Source organism: Macaca nemestrina, chromosome 7, assembly GCF_043159975.1.
Source record: "Macaca nemestrina isolate mMacNem1 chromosome 7, mMacNem.hap1, whole genome shotgun sequence".
Classification (NCBI taxonomy): domain Eukaryota; kingdom Metazoa; phylum Chordata; class Mammalia; order Primates; family Cercopithecidae; genus Macaca; species Macaca nemestrina.
Genome location: NC_092131.1, coordinates 134,638,732 through 134,652,184, shown reverse-complemented (window position 1 = coordinate 134,652,184; position 13,453 = coordinate 134,638,732). Strand labels below are relative to the sequence as shown.

Below are 13,453 nucleotides of genomic sequence, written 5' to 3'. Positions count from 1 at the left end.
ATCTCCAGCCCCTCCTGAATACTTTTAGCCTCCCACTGTTCCAGAGGTCTGAGCTGATACAGCATGGATCAAAACACCCATTATAAGTCATGTTGTTAGACTGTCTGGTGGCTAAAGCCCACAGACAAAGACTTTTCTATCAGGCAGGACATCCCAGGGGCCTAGAGATCACCTCCCAGTAGCCAGGGGCAAAGACTGGACCCCTCTTTGGGTAAGGTTAATTCTTTGCTGCACATACCCCCTCTTTTTATAGATTCCAAATAATTAGAATAATAATGGAGACTCTTACCTAGGATACAACATTATAGTAATAGATAACTGTTGACACTGACTTGTGAGATGGGTCAGAAGAGCTAATAGTCATATCCTTGTTGATCTGCACCCCTACTTGTTTAAAAGGATTCCTGTGGACATATCAGGTAAAGGGCTGTGTAGAGGAAGAGAGCCTACCTGTTAACCAGATTATTAAGACTGATTCCTGTATAGTATAAAATTCTATTCTCTACATGTAGAATATGTATAGTGAGGAAATTTGGAAGACTTTCCCTACTTTCCCAATGAATCCTGAGAATTTGTGAGTACGTAGCACCACCCAAATGTGCCAACATGGATTCCACTTCTGTTTGGGGCTATGGTTTATTTCCCTCAGACAGGCTACCAATAATTAGTATGTCTAGTGGAAAGCACTTGATGGCGAGTCAGAATACTGAGATCTGACCATGGCTTTGGCATTCTCACAAGTAGCGACTTTGAGCTAGTCACTTCACCTCTCTGGACCTCTTCCTCTTCCATAGGGACACTTTCCTCTTCCATAGGACATATAGTTTGGATTAGGTTCACTTCTGACTCTAAATTGTCCCAATTTCCCGAAGCTACATCATTTACTGTAAAAGTAGACTTCCTTTCTTGTTAGCCTAGGCAATCAAATTGTTTCTGGCAAATCAGTGAGTGAGTGAGTGTGTGTGTGCTGTAGACTGTAAAGCAGAGGTGCTTTAAATTTCGACTTGCTTCACCCTAATATGGTCAGTTAGGTCTGTGTATCAATCAGATATATTAAACAGCTTAGGTGTTGTAGGTATTATTTTTTAGCTCCAGTTTACAGAAGACACTTAAGTACGAAGAAGTAAAGCATCTTGCCCATTGTAATACATCCAGTATGTATTGATCCTTAAATAGGCTATGGCATGTTTATGAAGTAATCTTGAAGAAGTGTGGTAGCGACTCTGGGAACTTTCCAGTCATACTTTGTAAATCTTAGAAGCTTTGTTTTTATGCTTCATTAAAATGTGGTGTATTCTTAACATATCTTTATAAATGCTTGCTTGACCCAAATATTAAACAGGTTTGTGTAACAAATATTACCTGATTTTATGATTCAAAATTAGCTTTTTAATTAAAATCCAGCAATTGTGTGTTAACACACAAAAAAACAACAATTGTGTGTTAACACTGATCTTGGGAATAAGGGAGCTCAATTGACAGTTTGCTATTTTCATTCTTTCTTATCAACCTCTCTGTCTGATTTGTCAGGTGCATACAATATAAAAATGAATAAAGTTGGCCAGGTGTGGTGGCTCATGCCTGTAATCCCAGAACTTTGGGAGGCTGAGGCGGGTGAATCACTTGAGGTCAGGAGTTCAAGACCAGCCTGGCCAACATGGCAAAACCCTGTCTCTACTAAAAAATACAAAAATTAGCTAAGCATCATGGCAGGCACCTGTAATCCCAACTACTTGGGAGACTGAGGCAGGGAGAATTACTTGAACCCAGGAGGTGGAGATTGCAGTGAGCCGAGATTGCGCCACTACACTCCAGCCTGGGCAACACAGCTAGACTCCGTGTCAAAAAAAAAAAAAAAAAAGGCCGAGTGCAGTGGCTCATGTCTGTAATCCCAGCACTTTGGGAGGCTGAGGCGGGCAGATCATCTGAGGTCGGGAGTTTGTAGACCAGCCTGGCCAACATGGTGAAACTCTGTCTCTACTGAAATACAAAAATTAGCCGGGCATGGTGGCAGGCTCCTATAATCCCAGCTACTCAGGAGACTGAGGCAGTAGAATCGCTTGAACCCGGGAGGTGGAGGTTGCAGTGAGCCGAGATCGCACCATTGCACTCCAGCCTGGGGGACAAGAGTGAGACTTCGTCTCAAAAAAAAAAAAAAAAATAGAAGAAAGAAGTTAAAGATAATTGAGGTAATGAGAATGACTCAGCCAAACTCTAGCAGAGATGAAGAAAATGGAATTTTATATTGCTTTTGACAGTATAGAGTCTGGTTTCGTGGCTCTTGTAAAGTCTAGAGCAAATCTTTGCTGCATTAAATCTTTCAAGGGCTTCTCATTAAGTAGCTCTGTCCCCAAATTGTCAAAATAATAATCTTTCTCCAAGTAGAAAATTTATGGAAAACAAGGTGTTTGATGATGACAGAGATGATGGATGAGATGTAAAATTTCAATATGGTAGATTTGGATCTATTTGAAGAAAGAACAGAGATTTAGAACTCAATCTCTTTTTCTACCCAAGTCTAGTGTAACTTTTTCTATAGTACTTGTCTTTATTGCAATTATACAAACAGATGAGTGGTTGTTAGAGGGGAGGAGAAAATAACTAGCAAGAAAAGGAAAAACTCTTGAGAAAGATTAGGGAGCAAGTTATTCAATTAACATTTACATAAATTCAATTAACATTTACAGAGTATTAGTTTCACTAATACTCTGTAAGGAGTTTCACTAGGTTTTACAATTCAGAAGGGGAGAATTAACATTTGTTCAGTGCCCTCCTATGTGCTTAACACTATACAAAGTACTTACATATTTTTACTCATTTTGTTCTTGCCACTGTTTTGAGATAGCTATTATTATTCCCATTTTACAGATGAGAGCACGAAGCCTCTAAGAGACTAAGTAACTTTCCCAAATTCAGTTTAGTAAAGAATGAAGCAGGATTCCAGTTCACATCTGTCAGCACCAAAGCCTATATTGATTCATTTTCATACATATTCCTTTCATTTTCATTCAACAGTTTTAAGTAGAGTAATTCTTTTTTATCCTGGACAAAGAAATTAGAAATTCAGAAAATTTGGATGTATATGGAAGTCATGTGACTAATAAGTGATCGGGCTAGGAATTATATTCAGCTGCCTTTTATTGAGTTCTTGCTATGTACCAAGGCTGTTACATACTATCTCACAACTCTGTCAGGAAGTATCATTGTCCACACAAGGCAGGTGAAAAAAAACAAACCTTTGGCACAGTTTTTACTCCCTCCTGTAGTTGATAGAGATAGTTACAGAAATACACATGGAGCTACAGATACTAGAAGAGGGAAAGTCAGTACATTCAAAGGAGGAACCAAAAACTGCAGGCCTAGAAAGGGCCTTGCCCTTGAACTCCCTCTCTCTACTTTCCAAATGTCTCCAGACAATAGATGGCAAATCAGCTTGCAGCAGTAATTTGGACAAAACAATAGAAAGAAGTACATCTTTATCCTTAGTGCTTATAAGCAAGCAGTAGGTATGTTCAAATTTCAATCTGTGAGCTCTGAAGGCCTTACCTGACAATTTGTGCAGAGTACAAATGACCAGATGTGTCTGCCAGACTGTGATGCCCATCAGTGAAAAGATGTAAATTCTGATCTTTTGAATACTTGGCTCCATGGGAACATTTGAGATTAATCAATAACACAGGCTGGATCAGTGTTGAGTCCAGTTATACTAACAGAGAAAAAGTAACTTCTTCAAAATGCCTTTAGCAACCCAATTTGCAGATTGTTATTGGTGTGACTATTGCTGAAACAGGTGTTGGGTTCATAAATTTGCATAACAAAATGTTTTTCTTGTGGCAGCAGCCCATACAATAATTGGTGCCATCTGTATTTATCTGAAATTTGGTTTCTAATATGAATGCAGCGAATCTTGTGCTTTCTAATTTCATAGGGCCCATTTTATTCTGAGGGTGCCTGATGTTGGAGAGATGTTCATCATTTCCAAGGAAAATACAAATTGAAGGAAAAATGTTAAAGTAATAACATATGTTCCTTTTTCTTCAGGGATTATTTTCATTTCTCACTACATAAAACAAAATCAAGGTCACAACACCTACCAAACTACTTCTTCAGAGCAGTAAGTGGGGAAGACCCAGCCTAGGATGGAAAACCAACAGGCACTGACAACACATTTACAATAGTCTTTTGAAAGACATTGCTTCTGCTACAACTTCTTTGCTGGAAGTTTTTTGTTTTCTTTCCTCTTAACCAATTTGTAGAAATTGGAGTCTGTCACAAACCTCTTATCTCTGACTCAACTCTTTTACCACTTAAGAAAGCAGAAACCATTTGAGTTGCAGTGTTATCTTAAATCTATTTCTAATGGGAGAAGGAAAAACAGAAATAATATGAAAGCATCATTTTTCACAATCTGAGAGACAATAATAGAGCATTCTCAATAAAGAATGCCTTAGAAGGGCCGGGCGCGGTGGCTCAAGCCTGTAATCCCAGCACTTTGGGAGGCCGAGACGGGCGGATCACGAGGTCAGGAGATCGAGAGCATGCTGGCTAACGCGATGAAACCCCATCTCTACTAAAAAATACCAAAAACTAGCTGGGCGTGGTGGCGGGCGCCTGTAGTCCCAGCTACTCGGGAGGTTGAGGCAGGAGAATGGCGTAAACCCGGGAGGCGGAGCTTGCAGTGAGCTGAGATCCGGCCACTGCACTCCAGCCTGGGCAACAGAGCTAGACTCCGTCTCAAAAAAAAAAAAAAAAAAAAAAGCCTTAGAACCAGACTGGGCGTGCTGACTCACGCCTGTAATCCCAGCACTTTGGGAGGCTGAGGTGGACAGATCACGAGGACAGGAGTTTGAGACCAGCCTGACCAACATGGTGAAACCCTGTCTCTACTAAAAATACAAAAATTAGCCAGGCGTGGTGGCATGCACCTGTAATCCCAGCTACTCAGGAGGCTGAGGCAGGAGAATCGCTTGAACCTGGGCGGCAGAAGTTATAGTGAGCTGAGATCACACCGTTGCACTCCAGCCTGAGCAACAGAGCGAAACTCCATCTCCACAAAAAAAAAAAAAAAAAAAAAAAAAGCCTTACAACCATAAAACTGGTCCTTTTCAATCAATACCATAAAATCAGCTTTATGTCTCTACCAATTCAAGTACATTGCCAACCTTTAAGATAAATAACTGCTATAGGTGGACTATGTGTGGATTATTTCAGTATTTTTCATTTTTTATACCTCTAGATCCATGAAGACCTTTATCAGTTAAAGGAGGAATTAACAAAATTCTCACCTGAGGAAAAACGAGAGACTCTAGACATTCGGAGTCTTGAAACAGCAATCAAAAGAACTGAAATGGGGTTAAAAGTAAGTAGAGCTTTAGATATTAAATAAAATACTGGAAAGATACAAAGCATCCTCTAGAAAAAAGGAATTGCAGTTCTCATAGAACCCTGCATAATTCTGTAACAAAGCTGAATTTAGGGCAGTCATCAGCATTCTTGTTCTGTTGTTTGTTCTCATGATAATTATTAACTGATTGATTTATATTGTCATATTTCACAAAGAATTTAAGTAGGTTAAATGTAAGATTATGCAGTGACAACTCCTAAAATGTGGTTTTATAAAAATAATTTGGAGTATGAAAAATAATTACTATCACTTGATCTTAACCAAAAGGCCAAGAAGCAATGAAAAATAATTACTGTCAATCCAACAATATACCTGACCAATACATTGCAGATTTTCTGGGATTTACTGAGATTTCACAAGAGAAGAGTTGGCTGGGCACAGTGGTGCAGGCCTGTAATCCCAGCACTTTGGGAGGCCAAGGCAGGCAGATTACTTGAGTCCAGGAGTTTGACATCAGCCTAGGCAACATGGCAAAACCCCATCTCTACAAAAAATTTTTTAAAGAATTAGCCAGGCCTGGTGGCACACGCCTATAGTCCCAGCTACACAGGAGGCTGAGGTGGGAGGATCGCTTGAGCCCAGGAAGTCAAGGTTGCAATGAGCCTTGATTGCCCCACTGCATTTCAGCCTGGGCTACCCAGAGTGAGACCCTGTCTCAAAAAAAAATAATAATAATAAAATAAATAAATAAATAAATAAAAAATAAGAGTTGACTTTCCCCTAATAGCCTAAATATTTTGAGCTATTTGTTTTTGTAATATTATCATCAAGTGGGTAAAACTAAAGAAATATACCAATATTGGGCCAGAGAAATAAAGTAGATAGGAACTTCATCATTACAAACAGATCTAAGGTCAGGGGAGAATCCAGTTTTCAGACCAGGATAATACTCATTTACGAAACAAGCTAATGGAGTCCATCTTCCAAATAAGGTCCATCTCCAGCTTCTAGACCTCTTATTTTCAGTGTCTCTGCTCTTGATTCAGACTTTTAATCTACTCTGTTACCTGCTTTATCTCTCAGCTCCCAAGGCTGTGAGAAATGCGGTATATTTTGTAGCACATCATTGTCATATTACCTGATGATGAGAGGGCTGGACCCAGCTGGAGTCTTTGGATTGGCTCATTTAAATAATGTTACCTAAAGACCAAATGCTTTCTTTGGATGCTTGCTTGAAGTCCCTATAAGAAAAAGACATTACTCCATGTCTGTATTGCCTAGTAGATTTACCTGGCTAAAAATGCACTGACTATTGTGCACTATTTTATTTGTAAAGAGTGCCATAGAGGCTGGGCAATACAGGGAAACCCTGTCTCTGCAAAAAATAAAAAAATTAGCCAGGCGTGGTGGCGTGTGCCTGTGGTCCCAGCTGCTCGGGAGGCTGAGGTGGAAGGATTGCTTAAGCCCAGGAGGTTGTGGCTGCAGTGAGACATTATGACACCACTGCCCTCCAGCCTGGGCCACAGAGCAAGACCCTGTCTCAAAAAAAAAAAAAAAAAGAAAGAAAGCGTGTGCCACAGGTCACTCCAGCTTTGAGTCTCAGTTTATTATGCTTTCTGCAATAGTTGAAGTAATTTGGCCTTGAGATGCCTAATGATACCTTAGGCATGTAATAATACATAGCATCTTGTGGTTTTGGCTTAATTACAGGATTCAGAGTGTTAACCTAATGAAGTAAATTAGCTGGGTATCTTAAGTCCACAATAATTGCCTAAACTTTGACATTTCTGTAACAGATTCACATTGAGAAGTATTTAAATGTTGTAAACCAGAATGTATTAACGACTGCTGTTAATGATGAGAGCTTATATACGCCCCAGGCTTCCAAATGGTAAGTAAAATAGCCATTTAGAGCCCAAAGTAAATAAAATTGAGAAATAACTTTTCTCACTCAAATGAGATGACTATAAAATATAGGCAACATTTTCTTGGCTTTGTTAACATCCTTTCTATTCAGTAGAGATTTTGTGTAAGAAGTTAATGGTAGATCAAGTACAGTGAACATTGTTCAGGTGAGGGATGCATTAAAACCAAGACTGTACCACTAAATAATATCAGGCGGTTTCATCCCTACTGCCTACAAGGCACTTGTATTAGTTATCTATTGTGTAAGAAACTACTCATGTAGTCATTTAGAACAACAAATACAGTTTTTATGGGTCAGGAATCTGGGTACAGTATATACATGGAACAGAATTATACTTGTACCCCTCAAGTTTATGCAGTTTTTAAAAAAGTAAGTTAATGGTAGAATTTGGACTTCAATGAAGTGATTATAGATTATTTCTATTGAGTTCTAATGCTTGACACCGTAACAGTTATTTCAGTGTCCTGGGTTTTGCTGTTACTCTTTGTTGTTGTTATTTTATAGCGAAAGGTATCTAAAATTTAACTTTTAAAGGAAACGTTTTAATGCAAATCAGTTTTCACACTGTTTAGATCATGTGGTGCTTTAGGGTTTTTAGAATGTCTTATGTGCTTGATTATACAGATAATTTTGGTATCCAGGGTAAACAAAAATAAAACTTGCTTGAAATACCTATTATGTGCATCCTAAGAGATGATTTATTAAAATGAGAATCGAGTTAAAAATAAGTGACCTTGCCTTATCTTTGGACTTTTTACACACAGGCCTCCTGAATTTGAATGAATGTAGATTAAGCTTTTGTACTAAACTTAAAAATCCCGTAGCCCTTATTTGTGTTTTATATGTGTACCCAGCATACATGAATAATATCAGGCAGTGAAGTAAAGTTTCATAAACAGTGCACAAGAAGTCAAGGAAAGCTGTAGACATAGCCAAGTCAGTACAGGGGAGCAGAGCTTTGGGTGTACATTGGACCTGTCTCCCTTTCTCTACATGAAGGCAGTGCCACAGGTATCCATCATCCTTTGGTAGTGGCAGCCCTTTCCTGGTCTCCCTATTTTTACCTGGACCTCCTTGCACATACAAACATCTGTCATCTCTGTATTCATCACAGTTTCATCCCTACTGCCTGCAAGGCCCTTGTATTAGTTATCTATTGTATAAGAAATTACTCATGTAGTCATTTAGAACAACCCATACTTACAGTTTTTATGGGTCAGGAATCTGGGCACAGGTAAGCTGAGTGCCTCTGACTCAGGGTCTCTCACAGGCTGCAATTTAAGTATTGACTGGGGCAATCTCATCTGAAAACTTGACAGTGGGTGGAAGGACAGGGAAAGATCTGCTTCCAAGCTCACTCTTATAGTTACTGGCAGGCCTTTGTTCCTCACTATGTGGGTCTCTCTTAAGCTGCCTGAGTATTTCTACAGCATGGCAGCTGGTGACCCAAAAGAGATCCAGAGAGTGGAAAAGAGTGCCCTAGATGGAAGCCACAGTCATTTTCTAACCTGATCTCAGAAGTGATACACTTCTACTCTGTTCTGTTGTTAGAAGTGAGCCAGTAGGTTTAGCCTACATTCAAGGAGAAGGGATTATACAGGGGCATGAATGACAGGGGGTGGGGATCATTGGGGGCCATCTAGAAGGCCAAATACCACTGTACTCCTCTGTTTATCTTCATGATCCAGTTATGGTCCCTCTCTTGCTCTCTCTCTCTCCCTTCCTTCTTCCCTCCCTCCCTCTCCCTCTCCTCCCTCCTTCTCTCACTTTCTCTCTCCCTCCCCACTGTGTGTGTATATATATCAAGAAGTATCAGATGAATTTGTACTGTGTGCTAGCACTGAGAGAGACAGAGAGAGAGAGAGAGACGTGATCTTGCTCTGTTGACCAGGCTGGTCTTGAATGCCTGGGGTAAAATGATCCTCCTGTCTGGGCCTCCCAAAGTGCTGGGATTATAGGCATGAGCCACCATGCCCGGCTCCTCTTCTTTATTAAGCTTTTCCTCAACTCTTCAAATGATTTCTGAACGTATGTAGCATTCATACTATACAACTTATTTGTCATACGTCATTTATTACCTTATATTGGTAGTTACTTCTTCATTGCTCTTGAGGACAGTGACAAAGTCTCATGTCTCAGTAGTCCCAGTTTACCATAGTGTCTTGTACATGGTGCAGAGATGGTAATGAACTATGTATGATTTAGTACCTCATATTTCTTAAAATATTGGAAAGAATTATAAGTAACTAACCTCTGCCTTCCTGGAAAATTATTGACATGTGATCTTATGAGGGGAATAGGAGAAAAGTCATTCCAGAATGCTGATCTTGAGCTGGGAACCTGGAGAAGCAGAAAGGTCTGAATGTCCAAGAGATATGGACCTGATGATGCAGGAACACTATTCTTTATAGTATCAACACATTGACCCTCCAGAACTCCACAAACTTCTGGGTGAATCTAAAAACCTATTCTCTTCGCTTCTCCCTTATCCTTACTTTGGCATCCTGAATTAGACTGTCTTTTCTGCCTATATTTAATTCAAGTCAAGAAGTATCAAATGAATTTGTACTGTGTGCCAGCACCATGGCTAGTGCTCTTTGGAATTCAAAAGGTCATTACCTTGAGAACTTTAGAGTCTAGTCAGAGAGACAAACTCAGTGCACGGTGGCACATGGGTAAAAGGTGATATAAGTCTGTCAAGAGATTAGAACCTTGGGAGTTTGATATGGGCTACTCTAGTCTGGAAAGATTTCAAGGGTAAAGTAGTACTTGGGCTCAGGCATGCAGAAAGGAAAAGGGACAGCTTTCTGAGAAGGAAAAATTACCATGAATGAAAAACCACATAGGGAATAAACATGGGAACCCTGTTCATTTGTGAAGACCAGTGAGCTTGGAGATGAGAAATGGGAAAACAATTGAAGAGGTAAAGTGGGGGTAGATTGGGCAAGAGTTTAATATTAGATAATAAAGTTTAAATTCATCTTAGAAAGTAGTAAGCTATTGAAGCCTTTTGTGTCAAACTGTGACATGACAAAAGTGACATTTTATAAAGATTAATCTGAGAATGCTGTATAGAGTGGATGGGAAAGGTTATGGTCTAGAGATAAGAAAATAGTAGATGGATGGCCATAATTACCCACACATTCATTTAGTAACTTATTTATCATGCATTTATTCAGCATTTATTGAGCAGCTGCTATTTACCAAGCAGTATGCTAGATATTGGATATATACTAATTAGACATAGACCTTGGCCTTGTAACTCAAAGTTTAATCTGAGGTATACAAGCCTGGACAAATACGATGATGAGGGAGTAAAAGGAAAGGTTCGATTTGAGACATTTGGAAAGAATCTCAATGAACATAAGATTGTAGAAGTAGATTGAGTGAGACTCAGGGATGACCCTAAGATTTGGGATTTGGAACACTGAGAAGATAGAGGAATCATTCATCTAAAATGATAGCTAAGAAGTCAATTTTTTTTTTTTTCCTCTCAAGAAATCTTTTTTTTTTTATACTTTAAGTTCTAGGGTACATGTGCACAACATGCAGGTTTGTTACATATGTATACATGTGCCATGTTGGTGTGCTGCACCCATTAACTCATCATTTACATTAGGTATATCTCCTAATGCTATCCCTCCCCCCTCCTCCCACCCCACGACAGGCCCCAGTGTGTGATGTTCCCCTTCCTGTGTCCAAGTGTTCTCATTGTTCAATTTCCACCTATGAGTGAGAACATGCGGTGTTTGGTTTTCTGTCCTTGCGATAGTTTGGTGAGAACGATGGTTTCCAGCTTCATCCATGTCCCTACAAAGGACACGAACTCATCCTTTTTTATGGCTGCATAGTATTCCATAGTGTATATGTGCCACATTTTCTTAATCCATTCTATCACTGATGGGCGTTTGGGTTGGTTCCAAGTCTTTACTATTGTGAATAGTGCCACAATAAACATACATGTGCATGTGTCTTTATAGCAGCATGATTTATAATCCTTTGGGTATATACCCAGTAATGGGATGGCTGGGTCAAATGGTATTTCTAGTTCTAGATCCTTGAGGAATCGCCACACTGTCTTCCACAATGGTTGAACTAGTTTACAGTCCCACCAACAGTGTAAAAATGTTCCTGTTTCTCCACATCCTCTCCAGCACCTGTTGTTTCCTGACTTTTTAATGATCACCATTCTAACTGGTGTGCGATGGTATCTCATTGTGGTTTTGATTTGCATTTCTCTGATGGCTAGTGATGATGAGCATTTTTTCATGTGTCTGTTGGCTGCATAAATGTCTTAAAGAGAAGTCAATTTGAGGAGGAAAGAGCAAAGTTTTGTTTTTGACTTTGGAATAAGGTTACTTGGAACTTTCTAATGCAGATGGAACTTGATTTGGGAGACACTGAAGCAGGAGATAAGCAGTTTCAAGTTTTAAGACCCAGTAGGTTGAGATGAGGAGCTAAGATCAGAGAAATAGATAGGGCTACATGCCAGTTTTGAAAAAGTCTTGGAAACAAGCAGACCAGAAGTCAGATAAACAAAGGTACATTTGTATAGCATGTTATTACAGTGTACTTTTATATATTAATACATGATCTCAAATAATCCTTACAACAACGCTGTGAAATTAGTGTTATTACTATGCACACTTTATAGATGAGGAAACTAATATTGAATAAATTGCACAAGATCACAAGGCCAAGAAGTCTAAAGGAATTCTAATAAAGTCCAATCTTTTTGTTCAAAGTGCATTGTCTTTTCTGTAATGGCAATGAAAGATAGTATGATGGTATTTGCAGTTATTTTCAATATTTTAAAATTCTTTAAAGAAATCATGATTAGTAGGCTGGACACAGTGGCTCACCCCTGTAATCCCAGGACTTTGGAAGGCCAAGGAGGGTGGATCACCTAAGGCCAGGAGTTCCAGACCAGCCTGGCCAACATGGTGAAATCCCATTTCTACTAAAAAAAAATACAAAAATTAGGCTGGGCGTGGTGGCTCATGCCTGTAATCCCAGCACTTTGGGAGGCCAAGACAGGTGGATCATAATGTCAGGAGATCAAGACCATCTGGCTAACATGGTGAAACCCCTTCTCTACTAAAAATACAAAAAAAAAAAAAAAAATTAGCTGGGCATGGTGGTGGGTGCCTGTAGTCCCAGCTACTCGGGAGGCGGAGGCAGGAGAATGACATGAACCCAGGAGGTGGCGGTTGCAGTGAGCTGAGATCGTTCCACTGCACTCCAGCCTGGGCAACAGAGCAAGACTCTGTCTCAAAAAAAAAAAAAAAAAACCCCAAAAAAATTAGCCGGGTGCTGTGGCATGCCCCTATAGTCCTGGCTACTCCAGAGGCTGAGGCAGAAGAATTGTTTGAGTCCAGGAGGTGGAGGCTGCAGTGAGAGATCCCACCACTGCATTCCAGAGAGATCCTGCCACTGCATTCCAGCTTGGGCAACAGAAGGAGGCTCTGTCTCCAAAAATAAAAAAAGAAAAGAAAAAAGAAATCATGATTAGGCTAACTAAAATTTCAAAAATAGGCTCTTGATTTAAACAATTCAATGAGTTGAAATGTGCTAGTTCATACTAATTAAACACTTTAGTTTGTGGTTATTTATATCTTTAATTTTTAAATTTAGAACTAAAACTGTGACTTGCAAATAGGTTAATATACATAATCTTAAAACAATGAATCTATAGGGAAAATAATAAGAGGGATTCTTGGAGAAGAAAATATTAGAAGTTACCTTACCAACTTAAAATATTGGCTCTTAGTTTGAATTCAAGAGAGCCTAGCAAGGCAAAGTGCATTGCCTGTATAGTTGGCAGCCAAGAGGCCTATAGCAGATGGAGAAGGTGTGTCATCAAAGGATCAAGCATACAAGCAGCAAGTAAGAAAGCCTCAGAATGGAAGGGATGGGGAAAAACAAACAGGAGAAGAGCTGTCACCAATTCTAATGAAAGAATCCAATACTCAAGTTCTACTGTCTCTATCTTCCTCTTTATCCTTTCATCTTGACAGATAACCAGGAGTCTGGACTGTAGATTGTCAGGTTATGATAGCTGAAAAGAGCTACCTAGGTAGCAATTGCAGCTACAGAGAACAAAACAGAAAGTATCTGGCAGAAATCTTTTCGTATACAGTTCTCTTTTGCCAAGGAGTGCCTTTGCTCCTTACTAGGGTCTG

The 13,453-nt window shown here is 39.6% G+C and overlaps 1 protein-coding gene across 9 annotated transcripts in view; it reads left to right on the top strand.

Moving 5' to 3' along the window:
* LOC105488099 (IQ motif containing H) overlaps nt 1-13,453 on the top strand; it is a 257,039-nt gene that overhangs the window by 1,566 nt on the left and 242,020 nt on the right. For all 9 annotated transcript variants that reach the window (XM_071101152.1, XM_071101156.1, XM_071101155.1 and 6 more), the window contains exons 2-3: nt 5,237-5,359; nt 7,141-7,235. In XM_071101152.1, the coding sequence (XP_070957253.1) occupies nt 5,237-5,359; nt 7,141-7,235 (218 nt within the window). The remainder of the gene's footprint in view (nt 1-5,236; nt 5,360-7,140; nt 7,236-13,453) is intronic.